The 24,078-nt window shown below is 42.7% G+C and overlaps 2 protein-coding genes across 2 annotated transcripts in view; one reads left to right on the forward strand and one right to left on the reverse strand.

Annotated features, from left to right (window-relative positions):
- MAP3K13 (mitogen-activated protein kinase kinase kinase 13) overlaps window positions 1-6,192 on the reverse strand; it is a 37,833-nt gene extending 31,641 nt beyond the window's left edge. Inside the window, exon 1 of the mRNA XM_009887361.1 lies at window positions 6,127-6,192. The gene's annotated coding sequence lies outside the window, so the exon portion shown is untranslated. The remainder of the gene's footprint in view (window positions 1-6,126) is intronic.
- A 100-nt stretch (window positions 6,193-6,292) lies between these two features.
- EHHADH (enoyl-CoA, hydratase/3-hydroxyacyl CoA dehydrogenase) overlaps window positions 6,293-24,078 on the forward strand; it is a 71,946-nt gene continuing 54,160 nt past the window's right edge. The window contains exons 1-2 of the mRNA XM_009887384.1: window positions 6,293-6,590; window positions 8,167-8,263. Coding sequence (XP_009885686.1) covers window positions 6,293-6,590; window positions 8,167-8,263 — 395 coding nt within the window. The remainder of the gene's footprint in view (window positions 6,591-8,166; window positions 8,264-24,078) is intronic.

Below are 24,078 nucleotides of genomic sequence, written 5' to 3' on the forward strand. Positions count from 1 at the left end.
TGTGGCAAAGAGTTTTGTAGCTTAACTGTATGTTGCATAAGGTAACACCAACTATTCTTCACTTTGCATCTCTCATCTAATGCCCCCTTTGAACAACCAGTTTCAATGACACCTGAACCCTATTTATCCCTTACCGCCAGCTGCTATTTTATCCTCCCCTCTGACAGCTTTTTTCAAGTCTAAAAGTTCCCACACGACCTACTCATTCACCCTAGGAAAGCTGTTCTGCACCTTTGATCACCTCTCTACACCTTTTCCATTTCTCCTACATCATCTAAGAAACGGGGGAGTAAGACCACAGACAGAATCCCTGATGTGGGCACACCACAGAAACTATTCCTCTAATGCTACTCGACATCTAAGCATGCTTCGGGATGCTGAGCTAACTTCTTTAGGTCTCTTACAGCCTTAAGATCTCATTCTTGAGCAGTAAAAGCTAATTCAGACCCTAATTCTTATGTACAGGATGTTAAGATTAAATTGGATTTAATCAACACTAAATTTGACTGACATTTTATTACCCAAGTTCACCAGAGCCTTCCAATGCTCTCGGCAATCGGCCTACGTGTTTATTATCCTGAACGCCTTACTTCCGTGGTCTCTCAGCCTAACTGCTCTTGCTTCAGCACGTTCCTAAATGATCAGGATAAGGAAAGAAAAGGTGGGAAGAGTACGAGTAGTGCAACCTTCAAAGCAGAGCCATATGACAACTCCTTTTAGAGAAAAATGTTTCAACATCACTATTTATCTTACCTCTACTCTTATTTCATACTGTTTAACCAATCATTTGTCTCCGAGAAGGGTATCCCTGTTATTTTATAGCTGTTTAGTTTCTTTAAGAGTCTCTGGTAAGTATTCTTGCCAAAAATCCCAACAGATTGTATCAACCAGCTCCCCTTTTCTCACATGCTCTTGACTCCTCCAAAGAAATTCAGTAGATTCCCAAGGCCTTACTTCACCTTAAAAGAACTGTGTCGACTCTTATCCCCACACGAGATTTGCGCATCTGCCCTGGCTCTCAGCACAGGAACGAATTTCTACCTCCACAAACACTAGACAAATATTTAACCAGGAACTCCTTCAACATCAGGTCACAGATTTGCAGGGGGCGGAGAAGCAGTGCTTGGTTTGGAAAAAGAAATCAGGCGTCCACTTTTTTTGGGGGGCAGGAGGAACAAACAAAGCAAAAAAAAAAAAATCATCTTTGCAGACAAAGAGGCAATCCACCCTCCCTTGTATGGAGGGAGACCTCTTCAGCTGATGTCAATGAAAGCGAGACTGATTCCCGCTTCACCTGCTAGCCAGCTTTGCAAAGCCCAGTTTGTGAAATAAGCAGTTTACATAACTGCGTATTTTCAGCACTACATACATAAATGCTTCCTCTATCCTGTATAAGGTATTTTTGGATCTGCTAAAATGCTACTGTGTTCTTCCAGGGCTTTGCGTTCTTCGGCTCAGAAATTGCATAATCTGATGCCATAGGAAAGAAGTGATGTTGCATAATGACTCCCATATTCACTGCAGGATTTCGGCACTCCGTGTTTCTGGTGCAGAGCAGCCCTTCTCCGTGTCTCCGAGCGGAGGGTCTCGGGTTTTGAAGAAAGGATAATCTAGCAGCCACCTGCCTTTGGGGGGTAGGGGTAACAAACCATGGGCTGTCTTGTACCATACCCTTCCAAGCATTTCACTTCACAAAAACGGCTTTACCTTTGCATGCCCATTTGCTACGTGTGTTTTCCCTCCCTCTGGTTGTTTGCCCACCTTGAGCTACGTGCACACCCCGAACACAAGTTTCACACGCAACGTTCTGACGGCTAATTGACCATCGATACCCTCCCTCACAGGCTCTTCATACTACTGTAAAACACTCAGCTGGTATAAAAGACAGACTAAACACTGATTAGCCTTTTATACTACTGAATTACTATTGGAATCTGTCTTACATCAAAATTTAGAAATGACCTTAAGTTACGCTCTGCTCTTTCATCTTTGCGGCTGTCTTCATAGTATGAAACAACTTTTAAAACCCAGTCACAGACTCCAGGCTCTGCTCGACTCCTTTTCTCTCCTCCTCCTTCAGAATTCTGCACTTTTTTCTCACATCATTAAAGACCCATGTTATATTACTAAATGGTAATAACAGATTAAAGGATTTAAATTCAAATATTTTACAACTACAAAACCCAGGAAAATCTCAAAGTTAGATTCACAGACGCCTTAACAGCTTCTTTGACGTTGCCACACGAAGCCATTAAAATGTCCCAGTATTACCAACGAATGGTATCTTGTAATTTCCCTCATTCGGAGAACTGAAACATCGTATTTTCCTCCAAGGACCAGTGCTAAGATTAATTAATGTCTGAAGGATCTTTGAGGATGAAGATCAATATCAAAGTGCTATTTTCAGGAATCCAGTGAATGAATCAAACTCTCACTTTAATTCATGTGAAGCATCAAACTGGTCTCAGGTAAACTCACTCACACGCTTGTTCTTATTTTTGTAGTAGACATGAATTATTCAATATTTGCAAAGCGCACTTGACACGTAAAAGCTATACACACAAACTCCTCAGCACTAAGAGCTTACACGCTTCACACCCAGTATTAAAGTAACTAAACAACTATTCAGGAAAGTGCAAAAATTACTGGGGTACGCGCAATGCTTTGGCCTCTACCAACACTGCAGTAGGAGTAATGTTACGCTGGAGTGTGTGCACCTGATGGGAAGGGGAAGGGACGCTCGGCAGATCTCTCAGATGAGAAATGACAGTGGTACTCAGTTGTATTTAGTAAGCACCGTAACACTTCCAGGAGCAAAGAGGATTACTCCTTGACAGAGAAGCGAGCACAATGACTTGCTCAGGAGCCTCGATTAAGGCCATATTACCGACACAGCGCAAGGGGTTAGAGCAACATCTGAGAGGTGTGATCCTATTCTTCGGCTACTAGAGCTTTACGTGATGGTAACGCGATCGAGACAGCACACGCAACTCTCAGTCACGGACCGAAGAACAGTGGAGGAGCCTCCGGGGGCCTGACAGGACACGTGCCATCTAACACCCTGCAGAGACCTTCCAAGGCAGCGCCCAGCCCCTTGGTTCATTCCCACCAGACCACTTTTTGGCTAGGGTTGATAAACCAACGTTTGAGAATCTCCTCAGCCACAAAAGGACGATGAGGTTAGATTTTCTGTGTTTCAGCAGAAGAGTCACAGCTGTACAGCTGCATTTCTGGTTCTGGTGTTCTCCAGAGGGTAGTAACGGAGTAACAGTCTGGGGACAGGAAAGGACAAGTGTCCTAGGAATGAAGAAAATGTCCACACAGAGAGACCTCCATTCCTCAATCCCATTACACTGGAATAAGTCCACCCACACCCCACCAGGACCTCCTCCTTTCTTCCCCTACAGCACCCCTCACGCTGAGCTGGCGACCGCTCCAGGAGAAACAGCACAGTTACGGCTTCACCGGAGGATCATAAACCCCACGTACTTCACACAGGAAAAAAACCACATCTATTCTTCACCCTGGCCTACTCCCAATTGCTGCTAATGCCTTTGAACCCGCTCCAACGGCCGACTTTTCGGTTGGAGTTGTAAACAGGGGAAGAGGAGAGAGGTCAAAACACACGTTGAGTATTTACAGGGGTGGGAGTAAGTGCACACGGTGTTTCTGCTCCCAGCCCACCTCGGTATTTCTGCCGCAGCTGCCAACTGTGCTATTCAATCCACAGCAGCGTGTGTTTTAGGTGAAATATTTACCTCCTCTTCCCCAAGAAGCAAGAGCGATTTGCTGTAAGGTCACAAAACCAGCAGTCTACGAAAGGCTAAAGCCCGTGCATGGGACGGATTTACCAAGGAGGGATTAAAAAAAAGAAAAGTCCCATAAACTGGCTGGGGCTTGCGGAGGTGACAAACCCCTGAGAGCTTCAGCCTCTGCTGCAGATGCAGAGGTAACATTTACCTCAGTTGACTTATTTTGATTCAGTTACGGCTGAGAAACTCGCTGGAAGTTGTAAAAGCGGTAATTCTGCTGCTGTCTTCCTCCAAACACGGGATCTCAGGTGAGAGCTTGGCTAAAACGCTCTATGCGGGGCAAGGCTCGGGCATCTCCCCCTGCCTACCCCGGCCCCAGGGACCGCAGCTGGAGAGAAATCTGCATCAATTTTAACTCTGTTCATATCACCAATGACACACTTCTTTTGTTTTTATGTATGAAAGCTTAAATTAAAGACTGCCATTTTGAGAAGTCCTATTATTTGAAATCCACTCCACACATCTCAGCTGCAGAAAGCCTGGAACAGGTACCAGATACCAACAACTCCAGTCTAAATCAGTCACCATCTCACATTTGCTGTAAAAAAGTCATAAGAAAACAGGAAATACTGTAAAACCTTTTATATCCTGCTTAGAGCAGAACCATATATTAATAACCACCAATTGAAACTGCTTACCTATGAAGAGATTTTCAGATAAATCACTACTCAATTTTCTGATCCACTGGAGATAAGCCACTTACCAACTCTTTACAATCAGGGACAAAAGAGGAAGGTTAGTAATGCAACCAGAAAGAAAAAAAAAAAAACCAACACCCACCCACACATTTTTAACCACAAGTTCAGGTATAGCTGAGAAGCGGTAAGAGTTCCTGCCATATATTCTGTGTTAGAAGTTATTTGCCATTTCCAGGCATAGGGGTGACAATGAATGCCAGCTATAAATTTAACTCTCGGGCAGCAGGGGACAAAGACAAATCTGAATGACAGGGCCATTCGAGATCAAAGAATCAGACTGGAGGCCCCAAATACAGGAAACAAAACTGGTGTTAAAGCAAAAACAAACAAACAAAAAACCCCACTACATCAAAATCATGATTTATTTGTTTTTCGCAGCCGAAGACTGTTACAGAAAGGGAGGTTCAAAGGGTTGTCTCTCTCCAGAAACAAAAACCCGCACACATTTGGGGACACAACAAAAAGGATAGTAACAAAAACTTTTACACCAAGGACAACTTTAACCTCCCCATTCTAAGATATCCCGGGATGTCTATGGCTACACACGCAGCAGTTACTGTGAAACGTGCCCACATTTGCCAGTCTGACCAGCTGAATTTCTCTCATTTCCCTCATCCATGTGGGTTTTATTTCAGATATTTTCATATTTTCTCCCTCAAAATCGCCGATCAAAACACATTCCTTCAGTATCTTCTATTGAAGAGACTGCCTATGGATAAAATCAGTATATCCAAACACATGGGCCTGATGTCATCTTTCTCCAGATCAACTTAAAATACCCAATTTTTCATTTACTTGAGAGACACGTGGCTTGATACGATTAAGCTATTGCAGTACCTAAACCACCTCCCCACAACAAAAATAAAGAGCAGCTCCACTCATTTCATTGGGAGAAAACATGACATCATGCCCCATTCAGGTAAGCAAGAATAGGACAAATCTTGCCCCAGTGAGCAGTATCGTTAACTGCAATGGTACTCCCAGCTTCCTCGTCTATTAGGAAAACGAGGGGTAAAAATCATGCCTTCAGCACGACAGAGACAGCTCAAACTGCTATTTTCAATAATAAAGGAACAAATTCCTGCCCGGCTGATAGAGAGAAAACACACATGTCCTCTTCATCTCAAAAATAAAATTAAATGATTTATTACCATAACACAACAGAAGAATTGTTTGATTAGCCCACAAGGAAAAAAACAATTACAATTGCCTACATGGCAAGAAAAGACAATTCTGCTTCTTTACACGATCTCTAGTAATTGTTATGTCAGTCCTTGTCTATTCCATATATATCCATTCTCCATTGCCATTCCCTTCCCCTTTAAAAGGGGGGCACGAGAAGATAACGTGCAAAATTGCAACTGAAAAATGTCTAGCACACCGACAAGCAAAAGGACAGGCCAGCTATCAGATTTATATGCAGTGATGGATAAATTAAGGTTTCACGTTTCCTTTTCCCTTCTCTCAGCATCATTTTTTCAGCCCTTTCGCATCACAAATGCAACATCCATCTGTCCTTCTGAAATAAATGGCGAAAGGGTAACACTGATCGTTAAACACACACACACACACGCTTCCAAAAAAAAAAAAAAAGACATTTTCATTTAAATACTTACAAGGATTAAGATGTCCTATGTGATGCTCCATTTTCTTGTTTTAAAAAGATGGAAGGCAAAAAAAAAAAAAAAAAAAGGAAGTGTTGCAAAATAAAAGGAAATTCCACCCACACAATCCTGCAGCCTGCTGCAAAGAAGCACAGAAGCGTGCTGACGTCACGGATTCATGAATGGATGTAAATCGGGCTGTTTCGAGATTCGGCGGCGCTGGCTGGGCCCCCAATCGAGCCACCCCGAAACGCCGGGCTCCCCCGCCAGCCGGGAGGGCTGCACGCCTCTGTACTACGTGGGCATGGGGAGGAGGGGGAGAGAGGAGACTGAAAACAATTTGTTGGTAAGTGAAGTGAAGCTGTTGGGTAAAATGGCATCACTGCTGCCATTCCGCGGAGAGGACCGGGCGAGGACATCCTCTAATGACTTCAAGTCATTGCTCCGGCGAGTTTCGGCCCCTCCGCACAGCTTGGGTAACAACAGCGTATCAAATAACGGCCATCTGTTATATTAATCAAACGTATTTAGTAATCAGAAAAGGAGTTTATCATCTCTCCAGCTTCTTTCGGGATTACAAACCCTGGGTATTATTATTAAAATAACTAAATATAAGCATGTACTGGAAGGAAGCTGCAGGGAGAACAATAGGAGGCTTGTATTTGATTAGTGATGCAAAAGCACCAACAAAATAAAAATAGGAGCACTAACAAAATCACGCATTCAGCTCTCAAACGTTCCCAACAGCGGGCAGACAAGCTCACGACGTCAGAAACATTCAAAAACAAAACAAAACAAACAAACAAAAAAAAAAAATCGGAGCACACATAGTTTCACACTTGCAGCTACGTAACGAACGGTGGGTGCGACGTCCGTGTGTCACAGCCCACCACCCATTTTCATTTCGTTTTCAATTCCGTGCCAATGAAAATACTTGATTCCGCATACTGGATGGATGCAAGGGCACACAGCGTCATTTTGGGCACCCAAATAGATGGCAGTGACCCGGTGAAGGCACGCAGAGCAGCTACGATTAATTGGATCCGGACAGGGGAAGAGCACAAGTTTTGCCTTATTTTTGTATCTTTGAAATGTGAGGGAAGAAGTGGAGGGATGAGCATATAAGAGGAATGAAGGTCGAGGTTTGGAGGGAAACCGAGGCTGTAAACTATGAAATTACATCATCTCAGGGCTTATCAGAATTCGTCAATTTGGTCTGTAAATCTCCTTCTAAACAATTTGCAGCCTCCAAATGATTAAGAGCCAGAATTTCCATATTTTCACCACCCTTTTTCTGAGCACGTAGGAAGCAACTATCTCAAAACAGAATGTCCCCAAACTTACTCCGGTGGAGCACATCTTAAGAGAATGTCTGAGAGAATCACACCATTCCTTATGGATACTAGGTAACATCCCAAAATAAACCAGGACTGGATGTAACAGCAATGTGGATCTGGGTTTAGAAAGCAAGGATTTTGTGCTACTTGATACGACGTGAGCCAGCACCGATACCGACTTCTGTGGAGGGAGAAGGGCAGGATGCAAAAGCCTTTCTGGAAGTGAATACAGCCACACCTACAGAGACAATACTCACCTAAAAATGCACTTATATGAGGGGATAGGTAGGTGTTTGCCTGTATTAAGACAGTAGTTTATTTTTTCATGCATCTTTGCCATGGAGCAAGGAAGGGAGAGCCAGGGCAGTACAGCCAGTTCTTCTCCAGTTCTCTTACACCAAAAGACACCGTTTGGGAGTCAGTGGACTCCCACATCTGCTTCTCAGCACACCTTCGTCTCTTAGTTGTACCATAGCGTATTATTAGATACTATCACTCCACCAAAGAGTTGCAATGATAGGAACGTATTAGTATGCTGTGAATTCAACAGCGGCCACAATAAATTGAGCTTTGATTTTGGACTTTGTTTTTTGAATTGGCCTTTATAAAGCCGGCCACAGAAAATTAAAGTTAATGCAAATTTCTTGTTACCCACTTTCAAGACAAAAGAACGCACAAGTCAGCCTTTGCTGAAGACATAGCTATTCTTTAACAGATAAGAGTCGCAAAACACAAAGCACGAGACTTCTACCCGGGCGACACAACCGCTCCAGACTGAGCGCTGCTACACGCAAGGAGAAGCGGGAGTGGAGGTATGGTGAGAGACAGCTCTTCTTCACAGGCATCACTCCGTCTCACGATTTCAAACCCCAACTGCATCAGGTTACTCAGTACCGAGACCTGCTCTGCCTTCCCTTCCCCATCGGAGCCCAACGCTCTGCCTTACAGCCGACCTCGCCACCACGGGACGAAAACAACAGCTTCCAGATTTCCCTGGCATTTTCAAAACAGGAACAAGAAATGGTAATTTACTCTCTTACCCTAAAGCAAAAAGGGATAAATTCAGGAACTAAAAGCGGGAGTATAGTACCGCGTGCGAGAAGTGGAAGAAAAGGAGAAACACTGCTATAGAACAAGGAAAGTCAGAATAAAAATAGAAAGGGAAATAATTTTCAGAGGTTTCCAAGGGTTAATTGAAGTGACATTTTAAAGAAACACCCAGCAGGGAAAATAAGCAGGAACAAAACCCCAGGAAGGCTCCAGTAGAGGAAAAGAGCTTGCACATACAACTTAAGATTTTCTTCTCCATGGTGACTTGGTTCCGTATACCAGCACTCAATTTCATCTATGTCTCAACAGCTCAGGTTCCAATTTTCAAACACAAAAGTCCCAAATTTAATGCAAGATAGTTACTTTAAATCACTATGAAAACAAAAAAAACCCAACCCAATCACTGGCCTAAAATTGATGGCTGTTACCAGATTATGTTGGTAGCCAAACAGCAGCATTAGAAACCAGGATGTTTGTAATCAGTTACGCATTTTAATAGTACAGATTACATAGCTCTTTCCACGCATCAGTGGAGAGTAACTAAGTTGATCAAAATTACAAAGAGAAATTATTTTCCTCCTTATTCAGACAAAAACACTAGCAAAAGCAGAGAACTCTGTGAAGTATCAGATGCCCAAACATGATTCTACAGATAAGTTTAGCTCAGTATTAACGTGAAAATAGAAACAAAGAGTACAACAAGAGTATAAGATATTAAAAAAACCCCACAAAGTTCATAAGGGAGCACACTAGTGAAAAGTTCGCAGGCAGCAGGACTTCTGAAAGAACATATGAGTAAGGAACTAGACGGTTGGGAGACATAGCAGGCAAAATTGGTGGTAATGGGTGCAAAGAGGAAAGCTAGAAATATTTAAAAAATATCTGATCACCATATTTGAAAAAGATAATTAAGCGCTTTCAAGCCAATTAGTAACTAATAGGAATGTTATACAGCATCTGCTAGGCGTAACATTTCGAGTTGGCACATCATATTAATTGGAGTCCAGTCCTAAATTAATCATTTAACGAGTTCTCCAATCCTGTGACCTTCAATTTTAATAAATTGGAAAACTACTAAAATTGCACAAGACTGAGAATAACAATATTATGCCAATAATCAAAAATAGCATACGTTTGCTATGTATAGGCCTGCGCAACTCGACGCTGATGTTGGGCAAAAATCCTCATACAACCTCTGATTGGAAAGGATGGTTCTGCAGCATGGCAGCAAAGGCCCACTCATCCCAGTGTCCTGTCTCTGACGGTGGCCAGTAACAGACACAGGGGGAAGCAGAAAAGCAAAGCAAATGCCTAACACTTCTTGTGGCACGTTCCACTAACAAAAGCAGAAAATCAGAAAAGAGATGAAAGCGACTCCAACGCTAATTTCATAGTTATACATCAATAAGGCTGTTTATAAAGCTACTGGGCGCACAGCAGGAGGCACACTCTGCCGAGAAAACTTTCTACCTGAATGAACAAATAGGTGAAGTGAAAGAGCAAATGATTCTCTAACAGGAGAAAGCCTAGGTAAATATTTGCATAGATAAGATGGTCAGAGGGACATTTTACTGTCAAGTTCTAAAATCTGAAATCTTGGATCGATTTTTCCAACCCTGCAGGTATGCATTCCTCTTCTGAGCATCCTCATCTTCAGCAGTGGGTTGGGTGACAGGAAGGAAGGAACACAAATCATACTTAAACCATCAGATCTTCAGGCTTTTAACCAGAATCTCCCCAGATCTGAGACTTTGAGAAGTCCTCCCTGCAAAGGCAGGGGAACGGGACTGCAATTTGACAGGACCAGCGCCACGAGCTAGGAGCTCTTTAGTGAGCCACGGCGAGATGTGTAGCTCTGCTTAAAAATGACAGCAGAGCTGGGGATGGCTACAAACCCACAGATATGCAATACCCTGAGAGAAAGCTACTCCTATCGTCAAATGTCTACCCAAAATCTACTCAAACTCACGGACACTTGTACCACCACCATACAGTCTTCAAATGAAAGTGCTACCAACTTGTGTTACCAAAGTGAAGCTTCCTACAGCAAAATCACCTGCCCTACAGTTGCCAGCTGGTTTTTTTGACTGCGCGTGCTCTGCACGATATGATGGGTAGGACCACATAAGACTGTATGATGACTTCCCTTGCCCTTGTATTACCTTTAGCAACACTCCAAGAACTTAAAAAAAAAAAAAAAAAACAACACTAAAGGCACTGAAAGAGAATGACAAGACAAAATGCATTATGTCTTCCCTTGCTTAAGCCTGAGGCTGGTACGGATTCTTTTTTAAGGAGTTTCTGGGTGGTTTTCCCAGCAAACCTACTCTTTCCAGAAGAGCCCTGCCATTCAGGCTCCTCACCACGATAAAAGTCTGTGTAATTTTAGGAGAAGACATGCCACTATAACGTTAAGAACATACACTGATGAGGCTGGGGAAGTTCAAAAGACTACCTTTGCAGATTTTTACCTTCCTGAAGGAAGACGGCGCAGCTTCTCAGGCATAAGGAGAAGTTCTGGAACTCATCGGGGAAGAACACACTGCTACCTAAGAGACACCGGAGCCCATTTCCTTGCTGCTAAAAAGGCAGTCAATGCAGCAAGTGAACAACAGTCTTCCCAGATTTACAGTCATCGTGGCCAGCTGGCAGGAAGCACAGAGGAGACAAGTGAAGTAGAACGTGCATGTAGAACCCCCCTTGTGTCTGGCGAAGCTGCTAAGGTCGTCTTCCTTGGGGGAACTCTCTGCCACCTGAATCTGCATGGACTCAGAGCACATCCTTTCCCTTGGTCAGGGGTATTTGAGGGAACTTAGGTTTACCTCCTTCCAAGCTGCCCGTTGGTTCGGGCAAAACCTGTAGGAATTTCGTTATCTTAAAACCTCCATCTCTAACATGTAGTTGAAATCAGACAATGGGTTGGAAACATTATCAAGGAAAGGATGAACAATCAGGAAGTCAGTCTAAATACAGATAGTCAGGAGTAGGGTAATACAACTAAACAGATGAAAATCTGTTCATTTGCTGGTTTTTCCCTCTAGAAATCATTTGCAGAAACCGTTGGCAGAGGCCCTGTAAGACAAGGAGACCTATTTGTTCAGGAAACAGTCACAAAATAATGCTCCTCACGGAGAACATGCCAAAACGAAGTCTTCCATAACAATAAATAACTCTTGTAGAATTGCAAACAGTGAGAAATACTGCAAAAGAAGTAAAAATAAGTACATATAATTAGCAGTTATAAGGGAGGCTTTTAAAGCCAACTGAGCTACAGTCACCTTTCCTCTCCCAGGTTAGAAGCCTGCAAAAGTAGTGAGCGACCTGACAATAAAGCCTCAGTATTACTGCCATGTGGAAAGAAAAGTCCTGTAATTGATGTTATTCCCACAAAAAGACATATTCCCACAAAAAGGCATGCACAAATGGGAAGCTATTGGGGCGAGGAATTAATGAAACTGGAGAAGTGATTAAAAAATGCTGTACAATTCCTCAAGGTCAAGTTTTGTTCAGAGGAAAAAAATCACCTGCACAAATATAGAAACAACTGCTGAGCAGCTGTTTTGTAGATAAGGATTTGGGGCAGAGGGGATCACAGACTGAGCACAAATTATAAATATCAAGTTGTCACAAACAAGGCAACTTCTATCCCTTGACAGGAGCACAAATTCCCCATCTATTCCGTTTCGATAAAGCCTTTGGGAAAGTCCATTTTTAGGTCAGGCTTTTCAAGAAAGAGAGAAACCACGACACAACTACAAGAAAAGACAGGCAGTAAATAAGGTGAGCTACAAGGGATGAAGGAGCTAACTCATCGAGTTGTTCCATCTGAACAGAGTAAAAAAAAAAGCTAAGATTGAGATATGATATATTTCTATTAAATATAGAAACAGTTTCAGCAAAGAAAGAGGAAACCTATCCTCCACATCTATGGTGAGTAGAAAAAAGTAACGGACTCAAACTGCAACAAGAAAAATCGACTTAGGCCATTAGAAGAACTTTTCTAAGCGGTAAACATAGTGAGCGCCAGCCTAAGGAAGTCATGTTGCCTCCTTTATTAGGAAGTAAAAGAAAAAAAAAAAAATCATCTCACAAGAATTATCCAGCAATAATGATGATGTTTTGACAGAAAGGGTCAAGACGATCTTTTGGAACCTTTCAGTCGTCTTCTCCTATGAAGACATCGAAGTACTGCAAGCTCTGCAGCAAGACCAGAAGCTAAAACATTAATCTGATCTTTTGCAGTACAAGGTCTTGATGAAGGAAATCTTTCCATCCTTGCTACTGTTATACAATCTCTCTGAGGGATATTATTCAGATTCCTACCAAAAAAAACCTACAAAACCTGCTGAAAGCCCATTAGGACAGCAGCATTCAAAAGCATTTATAAGTTAGAGACTGCCAGAATAAGGCACTATATTTAGTACTAACAGTTTTCTCTGTAGTACTGTGATAAAGTTCCTTCAAGAACAGTGGATCAGTCCTATGTGAATATTCTCAAGACAAATAAAGCCTGCTCAGCATCTTCCTCCCAGACTAGCGTCAGTCATGAAGCTATCAGTACTTTTGCTTCACAGTTTACCACTTTTTTTTTTCCCCCCTTTCTCCCAAGAGACTACTTCTGTTCCCCCGCTGCTAAATGCAGACCCTAGAAGAGTCCTCTTGATCTGTCTGAGGTATCACGACACAGAATTACTCATTTTGTGAAGAGTTATGACAACACTTTAAATAGTTACAATCACGAGTAACAGATTTTTGGTCCAGAATATTCAGATTGAGAGCATTAAACTTGTCAGCAGAGGTGATTTTGATCCTTGTTTCCAAGCACAACGTTGGACAATGCGGTACGGTGTAGAAGGCACCCCAAAGCAGGACACTCTCAGGAGATAGATGCTGTATGGCATACCAAATACATGCTTTCTGAATTAAGTCATAGCGCCGTCCTCAAGAGACAACCAAAAATTATCAGCCTTCACCAAAAGGACACGTAGAAGTTAGCCAGTGTCCCAACGCTGCAAGTCACTCAAACCATCAGCTTTGTGTTGCATGAGATTTGCCCACCCAGGGAAAACAAGCACCACGTTAGTAAATTCAAGTCATGGCTAAGAGAGAAAGAATGAGAGCCATGTTCAAAAACATGTCAGCTGAAGCATTAACCCTGGGACCTTCCAGGACAACTCTTTCACGAGACTGTTTTATAACTTACAGCCCTCCATAAGCAGAGTAAAAAAGGTGCCCCCCCTTCCCTTCAAGCAGAGATGTGAGCCTGCTGAAACACCAACTTCCCCCTTATTAGTAAGGAAAGGTTTACAGAAAGTGCTTGTATACTTTTCACAAAAGATATAATATACAGCCGGACAAAACCATGACAGACTACATAATTAAAAACTCGCCTGGTTCACTTGCTCTCCCATTACATGCCATCTACTAAATGTCACAGCCCCCCTTACGAGCCGTATTTTCTGCCGTTAAGCCACTACTACGCATACAGTACTCCGACACAGACTGCCTTGTCTATTAACTGGAAAAAATAAGATAAATAAGAAGCAGCAATGTTGATGAAGCAACTGATGAATTGTTGTTGATGAAGCAAGGACAGGGTAGTTCATGCAACTAATTGCTTTCATTGAGATGAAACCAGGTTCAAATCAAGGGAGAATTTAATTCTTCAGTAAAATACTTCACCTTAATTATAACTCATGACGAGAGACAGCTAGAGGCTAAATATATGGATCCTCTGCCTCTACAGCACCCACCACTCCTCACAGAATGGGTAAAAATCAACAGCTTTTATATTAAGAAATTAATCCCAAAATGTAGCTCCATCTCACATCTTTCCTGCAGTCCCACTCAGAGGCAGCTCAGGAACCTCCTAAAACTTATATATCTGTAGCTTTCTCTGCATGAAATACATCCTTATGACAAAGATGGCACAAATTTAAAGAAAATGTATAGAACAAAATCCTTTTCAGTCTCCTCAAATGAGGCAACTAAATGTTTTCTTGCATTATGCAAATATATATATTATATATCTATGTTCACTAACTGAAGAAAACTTTAGATAATTTTACAGTTGAAGAGACAAGAATAAGTGATCTTTCAGCCAGCACCTATAAAGAAAACCAGAAACAATTTTTTCTTTTAAAACATTCCTCTAAACTTAATTCCCAAAAGATTACAGAATTTTAATAAAATTTGCTCCTTTTCAGTTCTTCACATAGATATATCCATGTTTGGTAACATTTTACCATCTAATTTTTAATACACAAAATAGGTATAGTTAAACTAAAAAAATGCATGACAGATTCACCAGATTCTATGTTCTTTGGAATAGCAATAGCCAAAACACATTAGGTATCGTGCTAACATCAAAGGTGATAAACATTACAGAAAATATTGCAAGCTCACGCAGATGCATCAGAAGATTACAGAAGACAAGTCAGAAAGCAAGAAACCTCCTGCCATTTATGTCACGTTTCAAAAGTGACAACAGACCATAAAGACTCACTTTGAGGACAGAGGGGAAGAAGAGTGCACTTGAAGCCCAAAAGCCGTCTTAAAGCTCCTAACCCCGTGTCCTAAGCAGTCTCTCCAGAATGTCCAGAGGTGTCCTTACACAGCTGGCCACTCCTCAGAGAACGGAATTGTAATTAGTCAACAGATCAACCTGTCTGAGATTGGACTCCTTGCCACTCAAAGCTCTTTGCCAAATACGGAGAGACATTTGCCTCGCTGAAGAAAAAACGCCAAGTTTTCTTAGAACATGAGCTAGAACGCTTTCAGGAAGGGAAACTCAGAGAGACCAGGTCAGTCAGACGAGAAATAGGAAGGATTTAGACATGACCCTCCCTGCCTGCTGAGCCTTGTTTCCAGGCTTCCACGTAGACCTCAACGACCACATTGCAGCAAACTCTGCCCAGTGCTCTCTGGTCCCTAGGGAAGTTTCACCTCGGAGGACTGGCTGCTTCTCGGCGTTACCTCAGTCTCCCTGCACGAGCTGCGGGCTCCTGGCCGCCTACTGCATCTCTCGCTCCTTCCTCCTCCCCTGCCCTGCTCAGCCTCCCAAAGCTGCTCTCCCTGAGCTGCACCCGGCTGTTCCCAGACAGCAGTCACCTCCTCCGTGATGCAGGCTCTGCCTTCTCAAAGACAGGCAGCGCAACTGTGAACAGAAGTACAAAAACAAACAAATGCTGTCTACCGCAGAAGTGCCAAGCTACTTTTTAATGAAGCCCCCTTCGCTGTAACGAAATGGGCTGCGAGCTCGCTAAAGCACGTCCCCGATCATGGCTGATACTTGCCAAAGGGAAGCACCGGAGGCAGGACACCGGAGATATATAAGCTCTGCACTACCTACGGCAGCAGACACCACACTGGATCAGCAACCAGCGAGCCAGCTAGGCCAAGTACCTGTGTAGAGCAGTTACCTCCAATAGTGAAGGTTTGACACTACTTTAGATATCTGACATTATTTTAGAAACGATGAACAGCTGCTTGAAAACAAACGAATAGCTAAAAAGATATAGTTCTTACAGTATTGAACCTAAAACCTCTTCAGATTTCAAAATGAACCATGACTCTCTGCATTTTCTGGAACTTTGCTGGTGTCTCTACTCCAGCTAGAACAGCTTGGGTTCCTGTGAGGGCACCTGCATTCTCCAGTCAATCACCAGAGTGAATACAATGGAAAAAGTACTTATAACAATAGGAAAATAATATATCAAAGTTATCCCCTCACCAAATCAATAAACCTGAATTAATAGATTCAAATGCTTTCAGAGTTCGAGTTATATTTGAAAAATCTAACCACTGAGAGATAAACTTCAACTCAGTCAAGGCAAACACCCCTTCGGCACTTGGCCCTTCCCGTTCACTCCCACCTGAGCTGGATCCCCTCAGGTGTCTGCGACCGAGCACCTTCAGCAGCCAAAGAACTATGGACACAACATAAAACAAGAAGGTAAACTCCCCTCTTTCCTACCACGGAAAGGGAAGCACAGCTAAAATTTAAGGACAACTGCAGGAGCGAGTGCTTTATTGTCTCATGTCTTCTCAAGTTTCTGATCAGTTACAACAGTTTAAACGTCAGCAACTGCTGATACCTGATCATTTTTCCAGATGCGCTGAAAGCCCATGTCCTCTTGGCTTACTGCACATGTGCCTCCTCTTCAAGTCAGATAAATCAAGCTCTTCTCTGAAGCTGTGCCGTAGGTAACGTTTAGGACGCTCCAGCACTGAATTCTTCTCTCTAGAAAGAAGAACGAGAAAACTCAGAATCCCATTGAACAAAAATGTATTTAAATAACTGCTCCCGCGATCCATCCGAAACATGCCGTTAGGACATCCTAATGTTACGTGGCACATTTAAATTCAGCAGAAAAAATCCAACATTGAGTATGCACTTTCAAAGAGAAGCTCGGAGTAGAAAAAGACCTCAACACATTTAGTACATCCTTTCTTAGCACAGGCATACACTCTATAATCCTTTTACAGTACAATTTTATTCTAAATTAAGCAAGCAGCTCCAGTAAAAGAGCTCACAGCTTTCCATATTACAAAATTACATCGTTCAGGATTGGATTAGATTTTAAAGTAACATACTTCAAGATAATCTATTAATGACTTTTTACACTTAATTTTATATTTAAACTCCAAGTTATTTGTTTTCCTAACTGTAAGCAAATTTTCAGAGAACCATAAGTTATTACAGTCCTACCTGCAAACATTGTTTTCCTTAAATCCTTCTCATCACAGACACAACAAAGCTACCACCACATCGAAGAAGGGATTAAGTAATACCAGCACAACTGTCTTGCCAGAATTAAAGACTTCAGACAACAAAAGCTAGCTGGCCTTGCAAAACCGTAGGCACCATCTGCTTCACGTTATGCACCACATGCGACTCAGCTGGTCTCAAGACCACTCCCAAAGTCTGGGAAAATCAGCGTATTCCTCATTTTTTGCAGAAGTAGGAGTAAGCATCATGTATTCCCCTCCCACGTCAAAACTGCATACTTCAGTTTAACCCAAGATTAAGTTTCAGGATTAGTTAAAAAATTATGTAGGAAACACAATCATGAGATACATAACAATCCTTAGTAAGAAAGAAGATGCCACCAGCACTCTGGTATAGGAGACAGCAATGACTGTCTGCCAGAGCTGTTTATTTTCTAGGGGTCCCTCCCACAGGGCAATTCACCCCACACACTTCACAACCCTTTCTGCTATCTCTTATTCTTACACATTTAATTACTGGCAGTCGCGTATTCTGAAACGGTCACTTTGGATGGTAACATCAGAAAAACAATCTCAAAAGGACAGTCGTGAACTCATCACTACAATTATAAATACAACTTAAGAGAATAACAGTTACACTGCATTACAGGAAACAAACATGAACGTTTTTGTATTTGAGAAAAAACAGTTCACAGTTACAGAAGCTGAATAATTTCTACTGAATACGCCCTGAAAACTACTGACAAAGGAGTAGCAAAAACAAGTCCTGCAAAACAAATTTCCAGCACTGATAGCTCTACTTGACAGACATTTGCTGGTCTTTCACCAACAACACTAAGTCTTGTTGCCACTGTCATTTCATTTTAGGGTTGTATTAGTTCGTTCCTTGTCTCCTTTAATTTGCCACAAAAAAAAATGAGCAAATTCCACATTCCCAGTAAGAGAAAGCTTGTGAAGTCAAGGTTAGGCTCCATTCAGAGGCTATATTCCAGCAACTGAGAGGAGGAGGATGATATAGCAATATTCTTGCCCAAGAAAGTACCACTTTGCAAGCGCTGTTGCCCTCTAGGAGCCCGGTATTAACCATTTATTTACAAAATAATTTCCAGGTCAGTCACCTTCCTGGAGGCAGCATGTCAATATCGTCAATGACAGACACACAACTGTAGTAAATCTGTTCATCCATTTACAGCCCTCCACCATCAGCAGCAGAGGGTAATTCTACCAGTGCACCAAAGCCTCTTGCTCTGCTTTCCCATCGTGTTATTTAAGCAAACGGCAATGCTCCTCACGGAGGACTTCTCCCATCTTACTCAACGGTTTGCAGAGAAAAACGAAATCCCCCAGTCAGAGAAGTCAGCAGAGCTCTGCTGTACACTACCTCAAGCTGAAACAACTGGTCATCAATACCAGCATTATTCTAGCAGGAGCTGGTGCCCAAGTAGTTCTACAAAAGCACCCAGTCAGCAACTCACTGGCACCAGTACAGCGGCCACACGGACATGTCCTTAGAGCGAGTTGGGGACGCAGCACAAGTAAGAGCGAGACACGGCATCCAAATTTTGTAGAAGTGCAGACATTTGACCACACCAAAGCAGATGGACGTTTATACACCTTGCTAGAGGTCCTACCAACACCTAGCAAACACCCTTCTAGAAATAGGGAACACACCCCGTAGGTATGGAGTTGAATTCCTCATTAGCACACTGCTGAGAACAGTGTTTATTAAGCAGTTAATAACTTCTTCCAACAGAGGCAAGGAGTTATACTGGAAGATATAAACCAGAGTAAATATACACATGTTCTAACAGGTTTATTAGACAAACTTCAGCGTTATAGTTTTTAATATATTAAAAATGTAAATATTTGCCTTTGTTCACAAGAAAATTACATGGTGGTTCTATTAAATCAATGGGGAAAAAAAAAAGCCCCAAAAGCCAGTAATTACAATTTCTGCAAGTGTTTTAAGACAGGAATTGTGCATGTAAACACACCAAGGTTTATTTTCTTGCTTAAAAAACCAAACATTTTTAAGTAGACACTACAGATGAAACAGCAACACAGACTCGTGAGAATCAAAGCCACACAAAACCGGAAAGATTGTGTTTGACACATTATAGTTCTAAACACAATTCACATACATAGAAAACAGCACATAAAATTGGAGAGACAGATGTAAAAAAAAAAACCATGAGACTCTAGATGCCCGAAGTTGGCAGAATGCCATTGGAATAAGTTATTGAATTTCACATGAAGAAAATACAGCCATCTAAGGACAGATTTTAAAACACCATTTGATAACCGCTAGCAAAGGTAGGAATTGTCAGTGCCCTAGACGAGAAGGGACTGCTGGAGCTAAAGGACTTATACCACCAGATGAGTTTAGCTCTTCCTGCATTTACCGCCCCCTTTTGTAGTATTCTATTGGCTTTTAACACTTGCTTTCCAGGTTCAACCTGAAAGATTTTACGCATCTGTCAGGCAATACAGGAAAAAGCACAGTGTACCGCAGATATAAGCTCTTAAGATGCATAAACGCACTTACCCACTTGGTAAGAGCTTAATGCGAATAGAACAATTACAGAAACCGATCGTACATAGTACAGAAATCGTACAAACTGGAAACAGGGTTACAAAACATACCTGCGGATTGAATTTTTTTCCTCTTTAACGCAATCATCGTGGACCCAAGGAATCTAGTATTTCTCATCCTAACAAAATACCAGCAGAATTCTGAGCGTGTGGATTCAAACACTAACCCGTGCAGATGGATTTTGTTTAAAGAACTGAACAAACAAAACATTATTTGCTTCAAAATTCTTCTACTTGTGGTGAAAGCCGAGCTGTCCTGAAATCAATAGCATTGTTTGCAACAGAGCTAGAATTTCATTTCCCGTGCCCAACTTGGGACGTGTTCGAGATGCTGCTAACCACTATAACACGGTTTTGCACTCTCACGATCACATCTATAGTTCAAAATAAAACGTGCAAAATAAATACTTACGGGGCAGGCTGCATAGACAGCATGAAAGTAGCAGCTGTGGCTGATTTCTTCAGAGAGTAAACTTTGTCCCCAGCCTGGCTGCTGTGCCTGGATTAACGCTGTTCCTGTACGATACTCAGGCCTTGAAGCCGTGGGAAGTTCCTATCCCAACTCAGCAAGGTGGGAGGGTTTGTTATTTTAACTGTTGGCTGATAACAGCTTATCACCAAGTTTTCAAAGGTTAAACTCAACACGTTTGCATGGCAAAAGTGCAAAGAAAGCCCAACGAATATGCTGAATTAGTGTTCCCTCTCCTGCAAGGGCCAAAACTCTCTCCTACATCCCGACCTGCAGTGCAGGCCAGCAAAGAAAGCTAAACCAGAAGTCCTGTTCAGAGAAATCGTAACTGAAAGCGTCTTTGGAAACCCATGAGAAAGCAACAAAAGCGCTTCCTTGCAAAGGAGGAGCTTGCTTTGCCTGCTACATTCCCACTGTCTGCCACGCGGAGTAGAAAAGCTAACCCCAAATCTTTAAGTTTAGTCCTTAAATACCAGGTAATTTCATTACTGCTGCTAAATTTATCTCTGACACCCCAGCTCCATGACAACTCACTGGAAAACACAAGCAAAATAAAATCTGCAATTTAGGGCCTGCTATGATTTTTTATTTCTACCCCAAGCATGCTCCTGAAGCATAAAGGGCTGATGCAACTTTAAACCAGAAAAAAACCCCAGAGTTACAGACTCATTACTAATTCATCCTGGCTGAAGCTGCATACCAGCAGCTGCTGCCTCTCTCAATTAACAGCAAATATTGAACAGTATTGTCGTTTAACGGTGTTTACTGCCTGCTGCCCTGTCCGCTGTCACATTTTCAAAGCGTTCTGCCACAATTTGAAGTATCAACGTTAATAAACAGAGCTTACTTTAACCCCTTATGTATCAGCAGAGTCGGTAGCAGAAGTGCTTTACTCACTTCATACATTCATTAGGTGTTTGGCAACAGCCGAAGCCCAAAGATGTACGGTGCCACCAAAACGGTGCTTGTAATTCAGCGGCCCACAGGGCGCTTGGCTTGCGCAGAGGTCTGAACGCAAGTGTGAAAAACGATGGGAGTACCTCCAGCAGAGCAGCTCTCTTCACAAGTGAATGCCAAAAAGATGGAACAAAAGAGGACAAAAAGGAGGAGACCACACATTCAGCCTCTGTTGCTGAAGATTTTAAAACAAAAAAAAAAACCAAAAAAACCCAAAACAAATGAAAAAAGATCCTCACATACAGCTGTTCTGTGAGATCTGACCGATGCTGCGATTCTTGACGACTCCATCTCTGCACAGGGAAGTGAAAAGAGTCCACATTTGCACCCTGCCTTCCCACCCTCCAGCGTGCCCACAGCCATGCTGCCTTTTGGACAGGCTGGTTTTAGAGCAACTGATTCTACAAACAATGCAATCAGAGCAAGCAACTGGAAACGACGCATTTCCCCCACGATGCCTCCACAGGAACTTCAGTGGCCTACTTGCTCTGTGGTGTCAAGTTTGCTGGAAGCCACTTACATACAAACGACTGTACAGATTTTATATTTCATTTACACAATGTGCTCCCAGCAAATCAGCAGGCAGTAGCATCTCAGAGGCTTTCCTATGAGCTTACTGCCAACTGGGCCAGGGCCAACGTGTAGATACCAGCCACCTAGAGAAGAGAGGGGATGCTGAGCCAGCCGAATTAAACTGCAAGGTGCGCCCTGGCAATTTAGATACTACATGAAAACATCAAGCAGCTTCTGTACAAATTCATTACAGCAGAAGTTACAGTAACACCATTCCAGCTGATACTGAAATTGGAAGAATTTGCTTATTTCTGAGGTACTGGACCCTCGTACTAGGCCTTCTGCAGAGGCAACTGCCTTATAAGCATGGGAGCTCCAAGGAACGATGCGCCGGAGGACATGTCAAACAGGGAAGGGAATGGCTTTGCAAACCGGGCAGGTAAAAATAGTCTCGGGATCTGGCCAGGACTTTCTGAGCCTCTGCGAGCATACTCTTCTCGGTTTAGCTCATTCGGCTACAAGTCCCCTCCATCTGTATCAAGTGCAACTCTAATAGCCAGTCTGGTTTGTTAGGAGGACTCATTCCCTCTCAGTTCCTCCACCACCTTTGTGCTGATAGCGTCTGAGGTCTTCAGATATATTAGGTGAGATGACTAATACCTGCCATCTGTTCATTGTTACCTTCTCTCTCTCCTCTCCTGAGGAGGAGTCATCAGTAAAGTGCTTGTTCTACTTGATCTATTTTAGGAGCGTGGGATTTTAGCATCCATGCAGCACTATTTTAAGCTAAAAAAGTTGAACCAAAGAAGTAGACCGTGCTCTCGCAAAGAAAGACTGAGCATTTGCAACATCCTTTACATCCTGTAAGTCTCTGACTAGGCTCAGAAACAGCCCTCTCTTCTGCAAAAGTTATCTTTGCTTCCAGCATCCCCAAGAAAGAGAACCACGGCCCAAGTTTCACTCCAGGCTTCATGCCACAGAAGAGCCTGCAGATAAGAGCCAGGTACCTTCAAAGGTACCCGACTGCTCTCCGCAGAAACCAAGCCAGTCAACACAGCTTACAGCATCAGTGGGTAATACGCTGCAGCGTCATGTTACCTGGTTTGAGGAACAAGGAGCTCCTACCCAATTACACCACTTCGGTATAGACCCCTGAAACCAGAAAAAGGTACAAGTAACTGAGACCAGGTCTCTGCCCATAAGCTATGGTTAAGGAAAAAACAAACTGGACACACAAGGGAACGGTGGCCCGGAAGGGAAAGGCGCCAATGGAGGATAATTTTGCTGTACTTCTTGCAGGAGCCATGTCAAAGTGCAAAGAAAAAAAAAAAGATCCTCACACGGTAGGAGGCTGAAAGACTTGAGAGGGAGCAGTGAGGAGTCCCTGGCCCCATAAATGTTTAATTTGAGCAAAGCAGTAGATTCGTAGTAAGCATAGTTCTGCTGCTGCTGCTGAACTGCACACTCCTGCTTTGATTTCTAAATGACACAAAGTGAAAACATAAGTATAAAAATAAAACAGGAGAAAAAGAACGGGGAGATTTTTATACCTGGCACTACAGAGGCAGCATGCACAAGCCACCAACCTCCTCAGCCCTCTCCCTTCACGACTGCACAAGGACTAGCAACATACACCGAGCCCTGAAGTAGGTACCTCAATTTCACAGCTTTGACAGCTCGACACAATGCTGTGGATAACATCACCTGAGAACAAGAGCTATTGCACCGCACCTTAGAAAACATCAAGTGCTGCAAATCTCTGATTAGAGGCAGCATGTTGCCTGCTAAGAAAACCGTGAAACTGTAGCACAGGAGAATGAAGATGCATGTGGAAATACTGAAAAAAATGAATCCACAGAGCCCTGGGAGCAGAAAAGGGACCCACCTGGAACTGTTCCTCTTGCCATACTTCCCCTAAAAGAAGTGCTGATTCTCTCTGTGCCTCCTGCCTTGCAAATAAAACCCATCGGTAAAGATCACCCCTTCCCCACCATTTCCTTGAGTTATTCCCATCCCACTCTAAACAGTAAGTTAGATTGGTTAAATAAATTTGTGAGGGTATAGAAGTTGCTAATTAGTGTTTCTTTCTGCTGAAAATGCAAGATCCTTAAAAAGAAATCAATGCATTCCATGACCCCTATGAGATCTCTACCTCCATTTTTCTTCCCTTTCCAGCTCTTTACCTCCCCCAGACTATCACCTGATCACCATTATCTGCTTCCTTCCCCTCCACATTCAGAGAGGAGCCTATTTCCTTTCCCTATTTATATCTTTCTCATCTCAAACTTAATTCTTTTTCCTGCTTCTATGTCCGCT

Source organism: Charadrius vociferus, unplaced genomic scaffold (assembly GCF_000708025.1).
Source record: "Charadrius vociferus isolate BGI_N301 unplaced genomic scaffold, ASM70802v2 scaffold406, whole genome shotgun sequence".
Lineage (NCBI taxonomy): Eukaryota > Metazoa > Chordata > Aves > Charadriiformes > Charadriidae > Charadrius > Charadrius vociferus.